Source organism: Oncorhynchus nerka, linkage group LG24, assembly GCF_034236695.1.
Source record: "Oncorhynchus nerka isolate Pitt River linkage group LG24, Oner_Uvic_2.0, whole genome shotgun sequence".
Lineage (NCBI taxonomy): Eukaryota > Metazoa > Chordata > Actinopteri > Salmoniformes > Salmonidae > Oncorhynchus > Oncorhynchus nerka.
In genome coordinates this window covers 33,931,175-33,955,823 of record NC_088419.1, presented here as the reverse complement: position 1 = coordinate 33,955,823, position 24,649 = coordinate 33,931,175, and the positions used below count along the sequence as shown (strand labels likewise).

Sequence of the window (24,649 nt, the reverse complement as noted above, 5' to 3'; positions counted from 1 at the left end):
ATTAGAAAGGCCTGCTCGCTGAAGTGTTTTAGGGAGCGTTTGACAGTGATGAGGGGAAGTCGCTTGACCGCAGACCCATTATGGACGCAGGCAATGAGACAGTGATCGCTGAGGTCCTGGTTGAAGACAGCAGAGCTGTATTTGGAGGGCAGGTTGGTTAGGATGATATCTATGAGGGTGCCCGTGTTTACGGATTTGGGGTTGTACCTGGTGGGTTCATTGATCATTTGTGTGAGATTGAGAGCATCAAGTTTAGATTAGTTTCCCCAGACCCGAGATTATCGTTCTCCTAGCAGCATTTTTTTATATTGTATTATTTGTATGAGCCTTTCTTTTGAAAGTTTACACAAATAATGGTACAGTATGTTGAAAACTATTGTGTAGGCTATATTTAAAGAAATGAGCTTTTAATACAATACAAAAATATGTTCTTGGAATTAACCTTCTCAATTAGTCTGCAAAACTTAAATTGCTGTCTTGTGCTGGGCAACGGGTTTAATAGAGAGTGCTGGTGACTCCTTACTCAACCCATTCATTCACTGCAATACAATACACTCTATATGGGAAATGTATTGCGTTGTAAAGAAACTACTACCTCATATAAACTGGGTTGGGAAACACTCAGTCGGATCTCCACTAACCAAATACGTTTAGTTTTTGAGGGGGATTGTGTCACACGGCCCACTGCTGGCTATTCGCTCCGCCCCCTCCATAACCCACAATGCAATTCACTGTTTTAGACTGTATATGGGATACATATTAGCTTGTAGAACTTTTCAACCTGTCTCAGCTAAAGTGGGATTAAAAATACTCATATGGTTAGTTTTTTAAGAGGGACTGTGTCGTGCATATCCAGCAGCACTTCAATCTCCACCCTCTCCATAGCCTACAATGCAATACACTATAATATGGGATACATATTAGGTTGAAGAGAGAACTTTTCTGCTTATTTCAGCTAAAGTGGGGAGGGAAATACTCAGTAGGGTCTCCGCTAACCAAATACGGTTAATTTTTTAGGGAGACCTGCTGCTGGTTTTTCACCCAGCCGCCTCCATAGCCGCCAAAGCAATCCACTTTAATAGAATGTACATGGGAATGGGATACATACTGGTTGGAGAGAGATAACTTTTCTACCTGTCTCAGCTAAAGTCAGGTGGGAAATACTCAGTAGGGTCTCTACTAACCAAATATGTGTCGTTTTGGAGGGGGACTGTTGTATGTACCTAGCACTTCGTTCTCCACCCACCCACCAATACAACACGATACACATCGTGTTTTAGAGAGAACTACCAAAATACTTATTTTCCACCATAATTTGCAAATAAATTCATTAAAAATCCTACAATGTGATTTTCTGGATTTTTTTTCTCATTTTGTCTGTCATAGTTGAAGTGTACCTATGATGCAAATTACAGGCCTCTCTCATCTTTTTAAGTGGGAGAACTTGCACAATTGGTGGCTAACTAAATACTTTTTTGCCCCACTGTGTTTAGTTAGTAGAGACCCTTTTCCACTGCACTTTAGCTGAGACAGGTAAAAACGTTTTCTCTCTACAGCCCAATATTCTCAACATACCAGTGTCAACATTGTATTTTTTTCATTATTGGTGTTAATACATTTTTTTCTTCATAAATTACTTATTGGATTTTGAATGAGTTATCCACTTTGCAATGTTTTGAAATGCGGCCTTTTATTTTGAAGGCTTCTTCATTACCATACGAATGTGACGTCGTTGTTTGTGCTGCTGGCAGAATGCTAGTTCCGGCATTAACTGAGAAGAGAAGAGTCCCTTGGTGAACAAGTATACAACCGGGATATTCAAGCGAATAAATGCCACCAAGTATGACTGAGAGCTCGGCGAATAAGTTGGTAAATGGAGATGTTTGCCACCGGACCGCAAACGGTAAAAAATCTTCGGGAAGGAACGGTTTCGTGAAGAATCATTGTTTGTTCCAACAACCGCAACAGAAGAAGTATCGGCGCCCGAGTGAGAAGGTGAGGCCCACCCGTCAACGCTACCGCTACATGGGAATAGGGAAGAAACACTTGCCTTTGTTCACAAGTAGATTGAATAGCCACAGCCCGACGAAGTATCAAACAGTTTAATAATTCGCTTCATTGTGTAGCTTTTATTACCTAGTCGTAGTTGTATTATTATAAGTTTGACAGGGTGGATGTTTTCTTACTAAATGATCAAGCCTCATAATTTGTGTGTACTGAGGGATAGGTTATGGGTGTTGTCAGATAGCCTGCTATGTTTCATTGGTGAAAGTGAATAGGGAAGTTTACAGTACACAATCGACCACATCCTTGACTCATTTTGAACATTGGTTTTATTTAGCTTTCCCCAAAGACACTTTTAAACGAATCATTGACATCATAAATTCACTCTTAAACTCAAAACACCTATAATGTTTTTTTTAACCTGATGACGTGATAATGCTGGTATGTGTGTAGTAACACAGAGTTATTGCTAAATGCTGTTCGTGTGTGTGTGTGTGTGTGTGTGTGTGTGTGTGTGTGTGTGAGAGAGAGAGAGAGAGATTGTAGAAGGGCTGGTCTCTGTTTACACTGACACTACTATGGAGAATACCAGTCAGCATGGGGAGGCAGAGCTTTTGTTGTGTAACAACTAGATAGGAGTACTTTGTCTCCCAGAAACACACACACACCCCTCCCCGGGCAGCACACAAGCCTGCACCTGGGGAGAATGGCTGCTGGCTATGGGAGTGGGCCCTGGCAGTGCAGGAATGTCTCTGAGGAGAAAGATATGGAAGAGAGGGACGTGGTGGCAGTTGAGACAAATTAGTCATTGAAGTTGTTAGGTTTGTGTCCCATCCTATATCCTGATATTACCAGGTTCTGACCACTAAATGGTGCTGTTCCTACTTTTAGGTGATATTTGTTATCAGTATAGTTCACCCAAATTACAAAATGACATTGGTTTCCTTACCCTGTAAGCAGTTTATGGACAAGGTATGACAGCAACCTATGCTTTGGTTTTGTTTACCTGGACACTGTTTAAAAAGCTAACTTTTAAGCATGTGTGGCACAAATCCAATGCAAGTCGATTTCTTTTGACCGTGTCTTTGGATTCCTTGTTTCTAACTCATTGTTTAAAAAAACATCAAATCGTACGTCAGGTTGTAGAAGGGCTGGTCTCTGTTTACACTGACACTGCTATGGAGAATAGTTATTGAATATTATATGAATCCTCTAAATTAAAATGTCCATTTTGGGTGCAGTCAATTAGCTTAATTTCTCAGAGACAAAATAATGTTTCAGGAATGCTAATCTTATCTGTTTCTAACATACTGTACTGTAGGCTACATTTCCAGTTTCCACCCCAGGTTCAAAGCAGTCTCTTCTCACATGACAGTTGGTCTTAGGACCGTTTCTAATGCACAGCTATAAATGGTGCTCAAATAAGATCTGTCTGTTTTTAGTAGTCTGTGGTGGTGGACGTAGGGCCTAGGACACTAACTGCTTTCTCTGAAAGGCATTTTTCACTTTAAACATGAAGCAACTCTCTCTCTGTGCATTTCAGTTAGCCTAAAGGTCTAGTTGTTAGCAGTCAGACCTCAGGGTGTATGTTGGTTAGTGGACAAGTTAGAGGGCTATTTCCTCATGTTTGTTCCCCGTGGGAGACAGACCCTGGTAGCCGGTTTGACCAGTTCTGAGCTCAGTTCAGAACAGCCTGTATGCGTGCAAACACATACACCACAAAGGTATTTCAGAGAGGGGCATGACTAGGTCACGTGTGGTTGCTAAGCAGCCAGGGGTTTAATGGGGACGAGGCTGACTGACTTCAGGTCATTTGATTTCAGAGTATAGTTTTCAGGACAATAATCCACAGTTCAGCTCAGCCTCAATTGGAAACCTATGGATAACCCTCTGAGCCTAGGGGCTATGTGATCTGGCTTTTTATTGGGGGGAACAACCACACGTATGTTTTTATGTTTAAAACAAATGTTTTATTGTATAACTTGAAATGGTCTTGGGTCTGTTTTTGTCCCTCTGTGTTTTTAACAAACGATCTCTGAATAAAGAAGACCTGGGCCTATTATTTTCCTCATGTTTCCCTCTGAGTTGTTTTAATGTCCATAGAAAGGCTCGGCAAGCCTCTTAAATGTAGTTGTTAGACTCTCTTGATCTGGATGCCAAGCTAAACACCTTTTTTTTTAAATGTTCACTCTCACAAATCACCCTAGATTCTATCCCTGGCCTATGTAATCAGAGATAATAAGTTCACTCAAATGTCACTCGTTAATATTTTTCTCACCTTGACTGTCACCCATGGGACAGAAGTAACTTCAACTGCCGTTAGGGTACGCTTTGCTAAGCAACGACTAGGCCTACCCCAAAAACAATGGCGGTTCCGTGTCACCTTGTTTGGCGTTAACGGAATTTCATGCAAAGATCAACACAAAATCACTTTGAGTAATTAACACCACCGTCTTCTGTTGTCTGTGTATTTCTTCTTCTCCAGAACAACCATGTTGTGCGTAACACCAGCCTGTACAACAGGCCGTTTGTGGAGCAGTTTGAGGAGACTCCTCTGCTTGTGGCGGTTCTCACCTACGTGGGCTACGGCATCCTCACCATCTTCGGGTACCTCAGAGACTTCCTCCGCAACTGGGGCGTCGAGAACTGTCACGTGGCCAGAGAGAGGGACGAACAGAAGGTAAGAGATGCAAACAGTACTTTTGTTATATTTATTGTTGCGTTTTGGTCATTTAGCAGACACTCGTATCCAGAGTGTCTATACATTTTGTTTGTCTGTATCTTTCTAAAGAATAAGATATTTGCCACTAACCACCTCACCGGCCCACCTTCCCAATCCTAACCTAATCATTAAGATCTGACCCTGTATCAGTGGTTAGGGATAACTTCTACAGACTCCCCGCTCACCACTCTCACTCTGCTCCCACCCTAACTGACTTTTACTGGATTTGTTGCTTTGATGTAGACCCAACTATTACAATTCTAATATTTACTCAAGCGCTGTGTGAATAAGGTGCGTCTCCTTGGCGACAATCTTATTCGGGTGTAGGAATATTAGACGTCTTTCAATTTGAACTTCATTGAAGTTGGTGATTACTACTGGTGTCAGATCTCAACCGAGAGAGATTGTCTGCCATGTTTTGTGTTCTGGTAATGTCACACACCCAAGAATTCTCAACCAATCACCTGATGGATAATGGCTTTTCTTCCGGCTATCCTACAAAAGGAAATGTTGCCATGTAACACAGGAATGTGTTTCACAACCATTATGCTCAGTGCAACCGTTATGTCCTAACAATTACTCAAGGAAGGTTCCAGAACAGAGTAAGCGTTTCCCAAACCTGTTATTTGTAAACCGCAATGCTCAGTGCAAGCCTAAACTATGTCAAATGAGCTCTCTGAAAGCTTGAAAGAAAGACACACCTGTGCGCTTGGATTGATCCAGACCTAGCTAATCATTCTAACGTATGACAGTGATCTCTCTCTGTCTGTGTTGTAGGACTTTGTTCCACTGTACCAGGACTTTGAGAACTTCTACACCAGGAATCTATACATGCGTATCCGTGACAACTGGAACAGGCCTATCTGTAGTGTCCCTGGAGCCAAGATGGACCTGGTGGAGAGAACCTCCAAAGACTACAACTGGACGTTCGAGTGAGTCGCGCACCCTAACAATCCTAACAGGGCTTACTTATAGTGTGTGGGGGGGCTACTACGAGACCATTTGTTTGGCGCTGTAGCCTAGGGCCCAGCCCTAGAAAATCATGGGAGTAGCTCGGGAGAGAAGATGTGTGGATGGATGGATGGGTTGGTTCTTCTATCCTTGTGGGGACCTAAAATCCCCCAAAAGAAAAACAAGGAAAATCTCCCTTGTGGGGACATTTCCCACATCCCCAAGAGGATAAAGGCTATTTTAATCTTAGGTTTAGGATTACAATTAGGGTTAGAATTAAGGTCAGGGTGAGAGGTTGGGTTGGGTTACTGGTTAAAGTTTAGAGTTAGGGAAAATAGGATTTTGAATGGAAATACATTTTAGGTCCTCACAAGGATAGAATACCAAAATGTGTGTGTGCTTACCTACCTACGTCATGGAAGGCATGGTGCTATCATGCCCCCTCTATCACCCCTCAGGTCGTTGCCCTACTTAAAGGACAAATCCACTCAAAAAATAGATTTTTTGGTAAGTTTCACTGGTGACACTATTTTAACTTGACTGCTGAAATGCCAAACATTTTAGGACCGTATCAAAAGAATAATGGAAAAAAATATCAAAATATATATTTTTCCCGCTTTTTGTGAGGGGAGACGGTCGGGACAAATGTGCTGGATAGAAACCACCAACTGTATTTATCACATGTTATTGTGTGTTAATGGTTGACCTCTTTCACTCTTAGCTAGGCCCTATTTGATTTTATTAGCTTATTTTCCACAACCAAATGTAAGTGTTAGGGAACCCATCACGTCAAGATGCCGTTAAAAACAAAACCTTTTCAAACACGTTTAGCCAGTAAGGTATTTAATTTAGCTGCCTGGCAAAAATGAGAAGTACTGTATACAAATAAAGGAAACACCTTCATATTGTCATGGGTATGTTCTCTTTTTGACACTGGTTTGTTTAATACTTCCATGTCTTGTCAGAGTTGCTCAAAGTTCTGTCTTTGTCTGCCAGACACACAGGCAAGGTGGTGAAAGACGTGATCAACATGGGTTCTTATAACTACCTGGGCTTTGCTGAGAACACTGGGAGGTGTGCTGACAATGCCACAGGGTCAACACACAAGTACGGTGTGGGAGTGGGCAGCACCCGCTCTGAGATGGGTAAGACCTGGTTATAATAACCTTCTTGTGGGGGGGAAAAAGGGACATTTGCTTTGATACACTCATATCTGTAGACCTCTGTAGCTCCGGTATGGCATGGCCCTTGCAATGGCTGTATGGTGGGTTCGATTCCCGATACCGCCCGAACACAGTCTATTCACGCATGTCTGTAAGTCGCTTTGGATGAATGGCATATGCTATCTAAAACGAAGCACATATATGAAGCCTGCGCTAGTACAGACAAGCTGCTCCGCTCAATTTGTTGTTGGTCTTGTTTCTCCCGTATTCTTTGTGGTTTTGTCATTTTTAAGGAAACAAGGAAACAAAAGGCACGTCCTCTGTTATTATGTACCACACAATGACAGAGCACCGAATATAATGACATGTTGGACATACACTGAGTGTACAAAACATTAGGAACACTTGCTCTTTCCATGAGTGTCTGACCAGGGGAAAGCTATGATCCCTTATTGATGTCATTTTTAAAATCCACTTCAATCAGTGTAGATGAAGGGGAGGAGACCAATAATCTGAACTGAAAATCACACGTATTTTGGAATTTCTGTGCATCCTTGACAATCCTAATCAATATCCAAAAAACGCACACTTTCTTTTTCCCCCCCTTGAACTTGCACCTCATCTTCTCTCTTTTGGCAGGGGAAACGGCAGGGGAAACGGTGTTGCGTTAGTCTAGTGTGTGGTGTGGGAATAATGACAAGCGACTCTGGAGAGCTTTGTGTTCACATTGCCCTAAAAAGGGAATCGGACCGCAAACTGAAATCCGACCACCGCCGAGATGGTCTCCGTTCGGTTCAATGGCTCTTTTGAGTGATCCGAGTTAATTTTGAAGTGTAAACACTGCACAAAAATTGTCTGAAAGGGTCCAAGTGTGAAAACACCCACAGAGCATCACTGTTACCGATATGGATAGTTATGTTCGTGCATCTTTATTGACGTCATACACTTTACGTTGACATGAACACTTGTTCATAGACTCAGCAATAGGATGTAGATGCAGTAAGTAAACAGCATAGTGGGTCAATTTCAACGTGGGAGGCTCATCTTCTCCTGGTGCCCTGGCTACCACACTGTGAACCTGCATAGATACTGTGTGAGAGAGAAGTCTTGCATCTCACTTATCTCAATATCTGTGGTGCTGCTGGTGGTAATGTCATTTAGCTGAGTTGACCTTTTTACAGTAAGGCCTTATTGTATTGGTATGTTCTGCTGTCTCCAGGTAACCTGGACATCCATGAGGAGTTGGAGCAGCTGGTTGCTAGGTTCCTGGGGGTGGAGTCATCCATGGCGTTTGGGATGGGCTTCGCTACCAACTCCATGAACATTCCTGCTCTCGCTGGGAAGGTAGGAATTGTGCAGGAATGCCTCGCCATATTTCCATCCACAGTTTTAATGCAAGTAAAGTACTACTATATAAAACAACTTTTAAAAACACGAAAGCTGTGATGGAAGTTTTGGTACACTCTTTTTATGTCGGTAACATTAATTATGCGAGAAATGGCGATGTAAGCGCCTTTATGCTCAAATATTTGTTTAATGACCATATCGAAGTAAACTTTGAGTCACGCGATCTGGTGTGTAGTACGCTTACTACGATTCAGGAAAGCATGCAGTTTATTAGGCTACAGATTAAATACATTTTGATGAACTTCACGGGGTGGTGAAAGTGCTAGGTGATGAACTTGATGCTCCTTTCCAATAAATATTGAGGGTTTTATTCTGGTGACATGATGATCGATGCTTTTCTATAATAATCTCATCATGTAGACTACGCCCACAGCCTATCCGCCCACAGCCTATCCGCCCACAGCCTACTGTAACTGCAAGCTGTTGGCTCGAGTGACGTTACCAAGGCCGGAGTAGACACAGTTGCTAATTAATGCCACAGTTTTTGTGACAAATCTATCAGTAGGGTTGAAACGTGCATATTTCTTTATGCGGATTGTAGGATATTTGCATGAAAATCTGTCGCCAATTGGATGTAAACTTAGCTTATGTATCACTTTTATGTGTGTGTGTGTGTGTGTGTGTGTGTGTGTGTGCGCCTTTCTCTCGATCTCACTTTCTCTCTCCCCTCTTTCCTCTCACTTTCTGTAAGTCAATGTATTAAAGTAACCTTTCCTTCCCTGAAATGATCGCAGTTGGGCACACATCGTATTTCCTTTTGGTGGTGAAAACATGTTATGTTTTCATTCACCAGTTGTACGTTGGTCTTAAAGGGTTAACGCCATTCCAAAACAATCTAGTTTCCTCCATGTGTTCTCAAAACATTGAGATACGGGGTAGTCAATTGTCATAATGCCTGACGACACCAATGGCCCTGAGGGTAGTAGCATATGAAGTAGTGTCGGGAGACTTTATGATCGCATCGTCGATCAACGATGATTGACAGCCATTGTCGACGGTGACGACTTTGTGATGTGACAGACAATAGTTTAGCCTATTTGAACTTGACTGGCGCTGCTCAGTAAAAAACGGAGTCTCGGATTGCACAGCAGGGCAGTACACAAGATACAGTTGAAGTCAAAGTTTACATACACCTTAGCCAAATATATTTAATCTCAGTTTTTCAAAATTCCTGACATTTAATCCTAGTAAAAATTCCCTGTTTTAGGTCAGTTAGGATCACCACTTTATTTAAAAAATGTGAAATGTCAGAATTAGAGGTCGACTGATTATGATTTTTCAATGCTGATTAATCTGACGTTTTTTTATTTTTTTATTTGTAATAATGACAATTACAACAATACTGAATGAACACTTATTTTAACTTAATATAATACATCAATCAGTATTTGGCTAAGGTGTACGTAAACTTCCGGCTTCAACTGTATCTCCTACTAGGCCTATCATAAAAGCCTTAATAAGACAACTTCAAGTTATGAACAGTAGCTCATTTCCCAAATTTTCTAGACTACGAAGGCGTTGCCCTAAAGTTGTTGTGGCTTTCAAGAATGAAGGTCTATAGCCTAGGCATAGGCTTCTCAATCACATCTTTATGAGAGATGGCACAAACAATTAAAGGCCATGATGTATAATTTAACTCGCTACGGTAAGACTGTTCCTCATCAGACAGTCACTGCTCCATCATGTGCGTGCCACGCACACACACACCTGTTCTGCAATTCCACCAGAAAGGAATATTCGAAAACATTTGCTATTGCCTGCACTTAGCCTCTTCCCAGGCTTTCAACAACATCTTTCGCCATGATTTGTCCAGTTAAATTCGATTTTGCGCTACAGCCTAACTGTCTTTTTAGCAGAGCTTTTAGGTTATGTTTGATTTGTTGTATTTAAATGGCCAATGGGGGCGATAGCATTGTATATCACTGATTTTATGGTACATAATCATCATAGGACAACGGTTGACATCGCTGAACCCTACCTCCTTGCTCTGACTACTGATACCTACGTTATTGAGGAAAAATGTACTTTATATGCCTGTGATAAGTGGTTGTCCCACCTAGCTATCTTAAGATGAATACACTAATTGTAAGTCTCTGGATAAGAGTGTGCAAAATGACTACAATGTGAAAAGTAGGAAGCGCTCTGTGTCAGACACATTCTCTCTCTGTGTGTGTGTGTTGACAGAAAGTAAAATGAAATTACCCCAGGGTACTTTTAACTGTGACTTTTCGGGAGACTAGAGAAAAAATGAGCACTCTGTTTCTGTGTAAAGCTGATAGATGTATGAACGGGACAAACAAACCACGGGCTTACGTTTTGCCATGAATCACCTTCACCAGAGCTTTGAGTGGGAAAAGGATATTGGGAGGCACCTGTATCACCTCGCAGGGGAATGTCCCGCTCGTCATGTCAATCAAACATGTCAGGAGTAACAGCAACCACACAAGTTATTCAAACAATACTATGCTTGATTCAGGATTCCTACACATGCATTCCAGTTGAGTAACAAAAGACCAAGAAATAAACAAAGAAAACGTCTTTACAAAAAGAGATGAGGGAGAGCTGTTCATTCAGACCCTTTGGCTCGACGCAATCTAAGCAGTCGATCCAAAGTGCTGCTCGCTGTAACAATTGCTTCACAATATTGCCTCCTCTGGAGGAAAGCGAAACCTTCTCAATTACCCAGAATTTCAGGGTTGAGACTGCACCGTGATTGGCATTCACGAATGTATTGGTCATTTTTTTATTTTACCGGATAAGTTGACTGAGAACACATTTTATAGCAACGACTTGGGGAATAGTTACAGGGGAGAGGAGGGGGGGGGATGAATGAGCCAATTTGAAGGGAAGCTGGGGATGGTTAGGTGGCCGTGATGGTATGAGGGCCAGTTTGGGAATTTAGCCAGGACCCTGGTGTTAACACCCCTATTCTTATGATAAGTGTCATCGGATTTTTAGTGACCACAGAGAGTCAGGACACCTGTTTAACGTCCCATCTAAAAGACCACAACCTACATAAGGCAATGTCCCCAATCACTGCCCTGGGGCATTGGGATATTATTATTTATTTTTGGACCAGAGGAAAAAGTGACTCCTACTGGCCCTCCAACACCATTTCCAGCAGCATCTGGTCTCCCATCCAGGGATGTAGTGCCGCGCGATCGCGCAGTCCATATTTTTGGTGCGGATAGCTGTTTTGCGTTCAGCTACTCTTCGAGTGAGCGTTTTGTCTGACCAATGTGAACAAGCCCACATGGGCATTTGAGCGTGTAAATAGAATGTGTTGTACCCTCTCTTACACACACGTGGTCGTCCTCGTGAGAGTAAGAACACACCTTTCCTGTCCTGACGGACATCGTAACCACTGGTTAGAGAGGAGGTAAAGGTCCAGAATTCTTAAACCCAGTCGGGTTCTCTCTCTCTCGTTTTTCCTCCTTTCCTCGCTTCTTCTTGTAAGTTGTGTCATTGAATAATGAGCTCATTCTGCTCAATCATTCATTCACTAGATGATTAAATTGTGTAACGTGTCCTGCGGTAACTATGCAACGGTGTGTGGTGTCATGTGATGGCCGAGGTGTCACTGACTGTGAGACTGTCTGTAAAGCCCTCCCCTTCAGGGAAGCTGTCCTGTATACCACTTTAGTTCTTCAGTATATTGTATTGCTATGACTTAATATTAATCAAATGTATTTACATTCTAGGGCTGTTTGATGTAATATATTGTATGAGTTACTTGATTTAAGACAATGGCTCCTATAAGGAGTCTACGCCATTGAATGTCCTCCATCGCTCTGTCAGGGGCAAGTTTGAATATGTTGTATGAAAATACTTTCTTTTGCTATTTCCAGGGCTGTTTGATTCTGAGTGATGAGTTGAACCACGCCTCTCTGGCGCTGGGGGCGCGGCTCTCTGGCGCCACCATCCGCGTCTTCAAACACAACAGTGAGTACACTTAAAACTAGTTCCACTCAACTACCCCCAAGGCCACTACACACTGGGGGGGAAACTAGACAATCAGAATTCCACAAAGGCTCTGTGTTTTTGGTGTGTTTTTACCTGGCACCAGTAGTGGGTGTGTCCGTCGGCGACACCCGTCACACACGTTTACCGTTACATAATCTACTGTTCCTCCCTTTGTAATCAGTTCGGTGTGTCACGTAATAGAAGCATTACCAATAGTCTGCTCCTTGTTCATGCCAAGGTTTTTGTTTTTAGACTCCTCTGAGACTGGGTGTCAGTCTGTGTTTGTCAGCTGGTTGTCTTATCACGTATACAATGTAGCGTTGTTGAACGTCAACAAAAAACGTTCAGGTATTCCGGCTGCATTATTCACACCCTTGTCTATGTCCTAGTCTTCTCTAACACCGTTCTGTCGGTCTCCGCTCCCAGATATGGTGAGTCTAGAGAAGCTGTTGAGAGATGCCATTGTTCACGGCCAGCCCAGAACACACAGGCCCTGGAAGAAGATGCTCATTCTGGTCGAGGGAATCTACAGGTAGTCTACCTTTTTTTTAAATTTATTTTTTATTTTAGAAAGACTAACAGATTCTAACCCTTTGAACTCTCATATGTAGGGCAAGATGGATTCTGTGGAGGCATGTTATTAAAATCCAGATGAAATGAATCAAACCGATTTTATGCGGATACGCTCTTTCTAGCACCCTGAATGGATTGATGTAGAGTGAATCCTACTGCGGTGCATTCAGACTTCGCATAGAAGTGGACATAAAAAGTGTCTGGCTTGAGTTCTTCGTAAGGTACTTACCGTAACAAGTCAACAAATCCATGATGATCAATATGGTTGTTAGTAAAGCTGCCTCTCCCTAATCAATATAATTCACTAATGTGTAGTTAAAATGGTCTGACACACCCTTAGGGAACTTAAGATAAACAGTCATTGTCTTCCCACTGCAAACAAAGATCAAGGAGCTGCAAATAAGATACACTCGGTGGCTAATTTATTTGGTACACCACGCCGTTCCTACAGAAGGAGTCATTGTGGCCGAGGCTTGGTATATAAAGCAGGCAAACAGGCATGGAGGCATTCAGTTACTGATCGTTGGAATAGAACAAACAGACAAATAACGGGGCAGTACAACAGTGGTGTACAGAACAACATCTCGGAATGCAGAACTCGTCGATCCTTGTCACGGATGGACTATTGCAGCAGATGACCACACCAGGTTTCACTCCTATCAGCTAAAAACAAGAAGCGGGGCTCCAGTGGGCACGCAATCACCAACACTGGACAATTGAGGAGTGGAAAAACATTGCCTGGTCCGACAAATCCCCGTTCCTGTTGCGTCATGCTGATGGCAGTCAGGATTTGGCGTAAGCAGCATGAGTCGATGGCCCCATCCTGCCTGAGGTCAACGGTACAGCCTCGTAGCGGTGGTGTAACGGTGTGGGGAATAAACATCCTGCCACACATTAGGAACATAATTCAGGCTGTTCTGGAGTCAAAGGGGGGTCTGACCCAGTACTAGATGGGTATACCTAATAAACTAAACAATGTAGTGTACACTCAGTGGGCAGAGATTATACCTAGGGTGAACTAATCATCCGTATTTCTAGGTGTAGTAACATAAGGTGAAAAGTACAGTTAACTGACCCATGGTTTTAGTGTGCATGGGTCAGTCTTTAACGTGTATGTGTCTCTCTCCTCCCTCCACCTCTCACCATTCTCCTCTCCTCCCCAGTATGGAGGGTTCTATAGTACGTCTGCCTGAGGTGATAGCCCTGAAGAAGCATTATAAGGCCTATCTGTACCTGGATGAGGCCCATAGCATCGGAGCTCTCGGACCACGAGGTGGAGGGGTGGTGGACTACTTTGGTCTGGACCCCAAAGACGTTGACATCATGATGGGAACATTCACGAAGAGCTTTGGTGCTGCTGGAGGATATATCGGAGGGAAGAGGGTGAGTTTGTTGTCTGCTCTAAAGCAACCTTGATTTCCCTGCTGTCTTCACACCTGCCAATTCTGGTAACGGAGTGAATACGAGACTAGGAAGTAGGGCAGCCTGTGACTCTCTCCAAAGGGTCACGGGTTAGGAGAAATGTTCTTGGCAGGATACCAAGGTCCCCAAAGCTATGTTCAGGGCAGTAAATGTTCTAAAACATTCCATTATAACAAAGCTAGGTGTGTGTGTGTGTGTGTATAGATAACAGGCACTGACATGGGACATCATATTTATAATGATAAGATTTCAGATTTCCCGGGGTGGTTTCTGATACAGTTTACTAGGACAGTTTAGGTGTGGAGGTTTAGTCATCAACAAGACAAACTGGTTTTATCATTGCCCCATGATGTGGGAAATTATCTAAGGGCTAAATCCCGTCTTGAGATCCTAACTCAGATTGTCACATATATCATGCGTTCACATCAATAGGAGACTTTCACGATCTGAAGTTCAACCTTTATGTAGTATTATTGTAACTATGAAACCCATTTATATTGACAATGGTGTTTTATTGTATCTCTCCCCCATAGGAGTTGATAGACTACCTGCGGTCCCACTCCCACAGTTCAATCTATGCCACGGCCATGTCCCCTCCCGTGTCACAACAGATCATCACCTCTATGAAGATCATCATGGGAGAGGACAACACCACTCTGGGTGAGTTTACACAGCAAGCCTCCACTTCAGCTGGTACCACACTGTGTTGTTGATTGAAAACTAGTTTAGTGTCTGTTTAGGTAGTTCTTTTCATCTCTGGTCCTGGGGAGCTACAGGGTGTTATAAACTGGGTAGTTCGAGCATTGAATGCTGATTGGCTGACGGCCATGGTATACCACGGGTGTGACAACTTTTATTTGTATTATAGGCTCGTGTTCTTGCCTGGCACTGAAAAACATGATTCAATCATCAAACGTTTGATGTGTTGAATCTAAGCCAAAGGGTTGATGACTGCTATACAGTACAAAAAGTATTTTGTTTGCATTAGGCAGTAACTGACACCACAGTGTCATTACCATCAGTAGCCACAAGATGGCAGTAAAGACCTGGAAAGCTTAGGAGCTGTTTTGTCCACTGTTGAGTTGACCTAAACCCTGCTGCTTTGTTAATCTTGTCACGCGAAGTCATTGCCCTCTCCAACAGATGACAGCTCAGAGGTGGGAGCTTAATGTCATGTAGGGTTTGTATAGATTTTCCTCACCAGCTTTGAACTGGTCTGATCTGTACTTTGACTCAAGGAGTGGCAATTACTCACCTACAGCCAAGCGATGAAGGCTGTATAATACAATTCTAAGTGGCGAACGGAGAAAGGTAAACAAAGGAGAGTCTGGATAATAATCCTTCTACTATGGCACATATAGTTGCCATGGCACTATTCCTGTTTGGACTCCCCCGACACACACACAGCCTTATTGGTTACTAAAAGTAAAGTGGCTGACGTTGAAAGAATCCATTTCCCTGTTCAACAACAGCAGATTTTTAGCTCATCTCACTCAGGCAGGCATTAGTTGTTGATCTTGTTGTTGTTTGTGTGCATAGGCAACTGAGGGAGAGAGCGCCGACCTGTTCATTGTTGTTTGCTCCATAGGATTGTGAAGTTCCCTAATGTAAGAGGACTGTATTGGTATTTTCATATTTTCAGAAATCCATTCGGGTGTATTTTGGCGATTGCTTTCTAATGATTTAAAGTGGTACTCTTGCTGCTGCCTGTAAAATGTCAGGCAAACGGATTATTTGCATATAGGCCTACTGTAGCTCTGATTGGTTATGACGTGCTGGTCCTGGACAAGACAGATTCTTTAATTTGGTTTAATTTACTGCAGTGTCTATTAATTGTCCAAACGCAACGCCGCTTTCCCACTCCATATTGCTATAGAATTTTCACAAATGCCTGACTGCATCATTCCCAAACATTCTAGGATTTTTTTTTATCCCTGGGGTGTGTGTGTATAGGAACAGATTTTAATAAGATGACATGGTAGCAATTAAAAGGGAACTCTTTGGAAAATGATTAGACTAAAGGTGAGGACCCACCAGTCCACCTGTCACAAGACTGAATCCAAACATTACACTATTGATTTGATGCACATTTGACATTTACTGTACTTTTTGCCTCATTTGATAACGAAATCTGAAAATACTGAAGATGCGTTCAGTAAAATTCAGTAAAAGAATATTCTTGGAGAATTTTGGGGTAGGTGTCACACAAGGTAAAAAAGGGTTTGAGTGTCTCCAAGTGGCCACCCACCTCTTCAAAGTGTGCGCAGTTCCTAAGTCATTCCAATACACTTTTATGACTCAAAGAAGTTTAACTATAAGGTACTTTTTTTACTTTAATTTTTTAGCTCTCCTAGCTCTGTCGTTAAGGAAGTAGATCAAGCACACTTGTTTTGTTTGGAACACAGCCCTGCATCCCCGCCTTCACACAATTACCGTTGTTTACGCAATCCAAAAACTGTCCATTATAAATCGCAGTCTGGGTCAGGGTGGGCATAATTTGAAAGTTTGTTCTATTGCCAACATGACAAGCTACGTTTTCAAATACAATCTTAGTGTTAGGCTTTCACTAGGCAATTCAGAGTACCAAATTGTATACTGAACAAAAATATAAATGCAACATGCAACTATTTCAAAGATTTGACTGAGTTACAGTTCATATAAGGAAATCAGTCAATTGAAATGAATTCATTAGGACCTAATCTATAGATTTCACATGACTGGACAAGGGCACAGCCATGGGTGGGCCTTGGAGGACATAGGCCCACCCACTTGGAAGCCAGGCCTACCCACTGGGGAGGTCCTCGGCTGGCATGGTTACACGTGGTCTGCGGTTGAGGCTTACAGTAGAGAAATGAACGATCAATTATCTGGCAACAGCTCTGGTGGACATTCCTGCAGTCCGCGTGCCAGTTGCACGCTCCCTCAACTTGAGACATCTGTGGTATTGTGTGAACAAAATTCCACATTTTAGAGGCCTATTGTCGCCAGCACAAGGTGCACCTGTGTAATGATCAGGGATGTAAACAAATTGTGCTCAATTTGAAATGAGCTTTTTTGTGCGTATGAAACATTACTGGGATCTTTTATTTCAGCTCATGAAACGACACTTTATAATTTTGTTCAGTTTAATGTTGGTGCGTATAGACTGGAGTCGTGAGTGCATTCAGATGCCTGTTTCCGCTGCAACAATTTTTTTCACAATACAATAAACAGATTCACTCTGTTCAGGACAACTGTCAACACAACCCAGTGTATAACGCCATGTTGTCTTGTAACAGGACATGTAAACGTGGTGATCATAAACGTTGACACGGTATATGACATGTGTTTTGTGATATGGAAATGTGAAGTGCACTTTTGGACTCATGGGTCTTTGGCTTGCTTGTATGACGTCAAAGCAGTATTTATTATAATCCTCAACATGTCATCTTTCAAAATACTGTACATCGAGTCCTCAATGTACAGAATTTCCCTGACTCAGACAACAAAACATTAGCAAAAGTTGCCCAATTAGCGGGAGGGATTTGTGCTACTTCTTGTCACGCGCGGTGCTCAAGCGCTGTGGAGCCTGAGGTCTGACGTCATGTATAGCATGTTACTGTGAAGCCACTGCGCTCCAATGTAGGCGCTTATCAGTGTCCAAATCTGCCATTTTCAACCCGTATGTATACAGGTACGAGTGTAAAGGGCTATGACCACCAACTATCACTCAAAAACTAAAGGCAATGCATGTTAAAAGGAGTGGAGTTAAGGAGATCAACTGTGTTGATAGTCACTCCTACACGCACAGCAGAGCACATCCCCCTCTCAGTAGCACCAGGCTGGGTTAAAACCTCCGGACTGTCCCCTGCATCCCTCAGAGGGCTCTGGGTGATTGAAGCCTGTGAAGTGGTAGCATGGACTTTCCCCACATAGAGCTTTTATAGGTTTCAGATGTCTGTGTGTTGGAGTGTTTGTCTTTGCACCTTCTAGCTGGGTACAAAGCGGCCTGCCGCTGGGGGGGTTAGAGTTCTAGGTGTCTCCCCTGACCTTCAGGGCTTCAGAGAACGAGCTGTGGTAAAACGGATTCAAACAAACGCACACACAGCCCAGCGGGGGTCCGGGTCACTCCAGGGTTGTTACTCTAACAGGGAGGTTCCTCCCGTCTCCCACCAAGGTAGAAGTTGCGTTTAACCACAGATCTAGGATCAGATTACTCTATAGCCCAACATTACCCATTGGGGGATGAAAACATATATATCTCGCCCGGTATCAGTGGATAGGTCCCTCCCAGGTGGGCCACAGAACAGCAAGGTTGTATTCATTAGGGCATGCAATGGGAAACGTTTTACAACGGAAAATGAACCATTCTTATTGGATCAAGTCCAAGTAGGGCCTCACAGCTTCAGTCCACTTACTTCTGTTTGGTCCTCAATGAATATGAGCCTGATCTAGCAGATATGTTCAAACCATCACAATGCTCCATACCATTCTCTGACAAGCAGATGGATGGAAATGGCTGATCTCACGGCCTTGTCTGAATCACTTGACAGTTTTCTCAGGAAAGAGTAACATTGACAGTTCGATGGTTCCCAGCTCCATGTGGGTTTGAGGTTCATGCCTTTGAAGCGTAGTCACTGCCAATAGCTGCATAACTAGTAGTGGCATCGAGGCTGCTAACGTTTTGGCCGGTGTGTCATGTGCCAGAATGACTGACTGGGGTTCGACGCTTGGAGACTTAATAAGTCTTGAGTGTCTCAGGCAAGGTTGCTCATCATATCGAGTGTGGTTCAGGGAACCACCTCCCTAACACAACCAGAATTACTTTCTCTGGTTTGAAGCTCAAATCAAATATGTGGATGTGACCGGAGACAGACAGGACATTCCTACCAGGGAGCCCCTCGATATGAAAGGAATTTCAAACAAGTGGAACGCAATTCCTTCTCCTGAAAGCACCACTCTTTTTTTTTTCAGCCTATACGTTTATCATTCTCTCAGAATGGCTTTGAATTCCAAAGCCAGGGCCCAGGGGAAACGACTGTCTGAGTGAAATTAATTTCATTTCAGACTTAAGCCTGGAATGCTTTATGTTTTCAGCTCTGTGTTTCAAAATGAAATGGCAGATGCTGTTTTTCTGAGTCTGAGCACCTAGATGTATCCCTTCCTTTCAGTCAACAAGGAAGTTGGGCCTAAAGTGGTGTGTAAATGCCACAGTCCTTTCAATGGTTGTGGTTTACCTGTTCATGTTCTTACTAGTTAATGGTTGTAATCACTAATGGTTTAACAGGTTAATAGATGAATTAGCTAATGGTTTAACAGGTTAATAGATGAATTAGCTAATGGTTTAACAGGTTAATAGATGAATTAGCTAATGGTTTAACAGGTTAATAGATGAATTAGCTAATGGTTTAACAGGTTAATAGATGAATTAGCTAATGGTTTAACAGGTTAATAGATGAATTAGCTAATGGTTTAACAGGTTAATAGATTAATTAGCTAATGGTTTAATTGGTTGTTAATGGTTTCAGGGGCGGAGCGTCTAAAGCAGTTGTCAGAAAATACCACATACTTCCGAAGGAAACTCCGAGAGATGGGATTCATCATCTACGGAAACAATGACTCTCCTGTCGTACCCATGATGCTCTACATGCCCGCCAAAATAGGGTAGGTCTGGTAACCGCTAGTTCGTGATGTTTACAAAAACACAAACCTCAGCTAAGATGGAGTAGGTTTGATCAGTCAGCCAAGTCACACATCTTGGTCAACTAACACCAGTTGTTGAGTAAATAACCACAGTGAACACGATCAGATTGTTTGTTGTATTCACTTTTCTCTCACACGATCAACATGACATTGCTCAGTCAGCCAGCCAGCCATAGAATAAGCAGATTGTTAACACATTGGTCACGTGGTCCATAATCCTGATCTCTGATTGGTTCGCTCTCAGGGCGTTTGGCAGGGAGATGCTGAAGAGGAACATTGGGACGGTGGTGGTTGGCTTCCCTGCCACACCCATCATAGAGTCCAGGGCCAGGTTCTGTGTGTCTGCCGCGCACACCAGGGACATGCTGGACACGGTGAGTCACCGATCAGAGACGCACACACACATGCACCAGACATGCTTGACACAGTGAGTCAACTAATCACAGTACAGAGTAGTCAAAGGACTCCTCCCTCTCTCCATGGAGCCATCTCTATCTGGCTCTCGCTGGTAATTTTTCAAAAGTGTAGCCTCGTTTTGTCAGTCTGTCTCACTCAATAGGATTTGTGTTCAGAATTATTTATATTCTATTCAACTCTCTTTTATCTTCGTATAGGATGAAAGGAGGAGGAAGGATACTAAGTGAGGAGACAACATTTATGTATTGAGATGTACCCAAAGTTTCTATGTGGTCCTAGAATCGGGTCCAGTCCAATTGATGTGAAGGGTTATGGTTAGTTACAATAGTAGGTGCATTGTTAGAATGTATGGTGAAGACTTTATTTTTCCCTTGAGACATCACCATCATCCTTTGATAGCTGATGGAATTCCTCCACATCTCTTCGTCTCCTCAAAGTAGTTACAGTGACTGACTGACTGTCTCCCAGCAGTGAGTCAGTCATGCCTGGCTTCTGACTGTCAGGGCTGATGTGCTGCAGGCATGGAGGACAGGAAAGGCATTTCAATACATGCTTTATGAGAGGGGCGGGGGTGTGAGAGAACACCTGGGTTCAGCAAGTGTTTGTTTTCTTCAAATACTTAAGCTGAGCTCGCCTGGCGCAACAGAACCAGCAAAATCATCCCATAAGTGCTAACCCCACCCATCTGGCAATCCCAGGGAGGCTCAATTATGTGTTCAAAGTATTTGGAAGAACACAAATACTATTTGAACTCTGGTGTGGGAGTCTTGGAAGGAAGACCGCACAGTGCCATAACTATGGTGGAGCAGCAAGCTCAGATTTAGTTTTCATTGGGCATGTGCGTTGTCTGTCCAAGGACAGTCATTTATCTTTTGAAAGAGCATGTCAACACTGTTTTTAATGCTCCATTTTTAAAGCACATCAGCTTCACTTTGTTAAAATGCATGAAGCCACTTTTTTTTCTTCTTTGGAAATATTTTCTCCCTCTTTACTCAAAGTTCAGAGAAGGTGTTGTAAAAAAGAGAAAATCAAGGAAGGTAAATTGTTTCCAGGTGGGTTGCGGACCGATGGTATCGCAACACAGAAAGTCTCTTGTGGAAAGTGGTGTAGGCCCATTTATTTTAATTTTTTTGTGCTCAGTTGTGTTTTAGTTTCACGCAAGTAGACTCCATTTTTCTTCACTAACAATTTTGTCAGGTGAATGTCATGGTTCAGCAACCCTCACGATGGTGTAAGAAGCACACCTCTCCCCATTCAGTCTCTATGATCAGCAGGAATTACTCATGGTTCTTAATACTCACAATATGCTGCTGTTGTGAGCTACTCAACTCTCCCCTCTTTCTTCAGTATAGAATCCCACTTCTGAATCCATGTGTAGTAAACATAAGGTCTCCTGTTGTTATCTCTCCTTTCTCCCCCCTCCAGGCATTGGAGGCCATCAGTGAGGTTGGGGATGTGTTGCAGCTGAAGTACTCCAGACATCATGATTTCCCCTCCTCCCTGGGTCCATGGTCCTCTGCGGAGAGTCTGCTCCTGGAGCCCAGCCACGTCAAGCCTTCTTGTCATATAACTAACTGAACCAGCTACACCAGGCATACTTGCACCTTTGTTTGTTTTTGCACTTACCTGGTGCACCGGCTCTAAATCAGTCCCTGACTAAAGAATGAAAATGTAGAAATGGAACTTAGGGGATTTGAGTATCTCTACACTACAGTGGGGTAGGGATAAAAGAAAGTCACCAAGGTCCTATCGTGTGTGTAAGCCCCTATCGTTGTCTTAATGTATCTTAACTTATTGTGAATTCGTTTTTTTTTTTGTGTTGGACCTAAATGTTGAATCTTATTTCCGTGTTCCAACTGCATTATGGGGGCTTCTAATGCAATAATAACAAGATGGGGAGGAAGAGTAGAACAAGACATGGATTTCTATTGCCATTAAAATATACAATTTGTTTGGTGGTACCAATGGAAATCAGAGAAATGGAATCCCTAGAACCGCGATCTACATTTTGTTCTAGGGATTACATTTCTAGGATAACAGCAGAAGTTATAATGCAAGAAAGAAGTACATAAATAATATATAGCATTCATGACTAATAGGGCAACATATAGGCTTCATATCAAATGAGGTACACCGTCAAGTGTAGCTTATTATATATTGAACTTTCCACTCTGATCGGTGTGTTAGACTTTAATATTGTCACGGGGGTTCTTTCCCTGACCAATGTTGATATTATCTGCTGTTTACACAGTAAATGAACAGGTAACATCTCAATGTCTTGGACCTATTATCAGAGCTAATCCTCTCTCGCTCTCTCTGTGTGTGTAAGCTACATATTTCACCAGTTTAGAAGAATAGGGTAAGAACCCTTTTGAAGAGCTGCCATGTTGTGAATATTTCATTCATATATATATATATTATATATATATTACAGCTTTTTTTCCTTTAATATTTAGTGTTTATGCTCGCACTCGAATGACTTAAGCCCAAATGTCTTAAATATGTCTATACGCTCTAGCGTATTTAACATGTCTTTCGCTGAAGATTCTTTCATATTTCTATAAACTTGGTAAGAGCCATGTCGTGTGAAGTGTTTCTCTTGGTGTTGGTATCACGGACACCGATTTGTAGGCTAGTCCTGGACTGAAAAAAAAACGATTTGAATGGAGATTCTTGACTTAATCTGTGTCTGGGAAACTGACTGTTACCGAAGAACCACGTGGTTTGAGTCTCTAACTGTATATCTTCTAAGTGCTTATCTTAATAACCAGCGTTGATGTCTTAGTAAACTATGACACTCTGGCCATAATATGACCCACCTGTTTATCTGTATGTATGACGATGATGCATCCTAGCCATGCTTCTCTGATGTACAGATATGTCCTTATTTGGTAAAACTTCCTATTGATACCTTCTTCACAGTGCATTATAAGTGCCTTATGAGCTATATATAATGCACGACATAGACATACAGGAAGTGTTACCGCCTTTATTTATTACAAATGTCATATTTTTTTCAATCTGCTCTATTTTTGTGGAAGATGTTTCTAATATAATGTCTCTGTGGCAGCTCCAAATAAAGACACCTAAAGGGTTCTTTGGTTATTTCTGTATAATCCTTTTTTTGGTTCCAGGTAGAACCTTTTTTTTTTGTTGGTTCCAGAACCTTTAACCAAAAGGTTCTTTTGAGGGTTCTTTGTTGGGTGAAATAGTTCTGCCTGGAAGCAAAACGGTTCTACAGGGACAGCAAAAGAAACCTTTTAGGAACACTTTTGATGGAGTATGTGTGTCTTAATGACAGTGCTAGTACTACTGACAGGCATCGGTAATATACAGATGATGTAGCCTCACTGAAATGACAGGCTTTACGGCTGGCTAACTGACGCTTGGTTTAAACAAAGCATCTTTTCCCGCCAGCGGTCTTCCACAATGATTCTTCTCTAATATGGCATTCCAGAATTGGCTGATTTGTGTTTTAGTTTGTTTTGTTTAAATGTTATGTTTGACTTTCCATGGCTCAATTTATGGGTCAGTTCAAGTATAATATTGTCTTTAGTCACATATCCAGTTTGTAGTGTGTGTGAGTGTACATAATTGTTATTTGTATTGGAAGTAGAAATATGTGGAAGAGAGCTGCGGTTAGCACTGTGATCATTCCACTACTACAAACTCTTTATTAAACTATGGCTGAGATTTAAAGTGTCTATAATTTGTCCAGACGTAACATTTTAAACTTGCTACTTTTCTGTTGTGTTTAGTTAAATCTGGGTGGGCCCATGTAGTCTGTCTTCATTCCAAATGGCACCATATTCCCTATAGTGCACTACTCTTGACCAGAGCCCTTGTCAAAATGGTGCACTATATAGGGAATAGGGTGCTATTTGGGATCACCCTCTGTATCCTGGTCCCATCTCCTTTCTATTGAGGCATGATGTGATTGCTGACTTCCAGTAACATGACCATTTATCTCAGGAAGGCTGTTTAGATTTCAATAATACTATAAACATATGTGATTAATCATTATCTAACTCAAAAGTAAATGCTTTTTAAATTAAAAGATTTAAAAGCCCTTTGATGTAACATCACATCGTTTAACTTGCAATGGAAAGAGAGATGTGATCTGACCTACTCTGTAAACGCATATACACCTGTATGTTATCAGTAGGCTTTTACTCTTGGCAAGTTCAATGTTTGGAGATAAACCACTTGATGGGGTTTTTGAAGCTATGGTTTGTGTTGACTGCTGTTGGAAACAGTGCTGAGATTAAATCTATCTTTGTTTGTTTCAAGCTCTTGGTTAGATTTGTCTTCTACGAAGGTCTATATGCATATAATGTGTAACATA

General features: G+C 42.2%; 1 protein-coding gene across 1 annotated transcript; it reads left to right on the top strand.

Moving 5' to 3' along the window:
• The first annotated feature begins 1,751 nt into the window (after positions 1–1,751).
• LOC115107894 (serine palmitoyltransferase 2-like) lies at positions 1,752–24,003 on the top strand. Its single transcript, XM_029631638.2, has 12 exons — positions 1,752–1,995; positions 4,490–4,684; positions 5,504–5,658; positions 6,674–6,822; positions 8,060–8,184; positions 12,096–12,189; positions 12,637–12,742; positions 13,947–14,166; positions 14,739–14,865; positions 19,713–19,848; positions 20,132–20,261; positions 21,730–24,003. Exons 1-12 carry the CDS (start codon positions 1,831–1,833, stop codon positions 21,880–21,882), a joined length of 1,755 nt encoding a protein of 584 aa, XP_029487498.1. The 5' UTR covers positions 1,752–1,830; the 3' UTR covers positions 21,883–24,003.
• Positions 24,004–24,649: the final 646 nt, after the last annotated feature.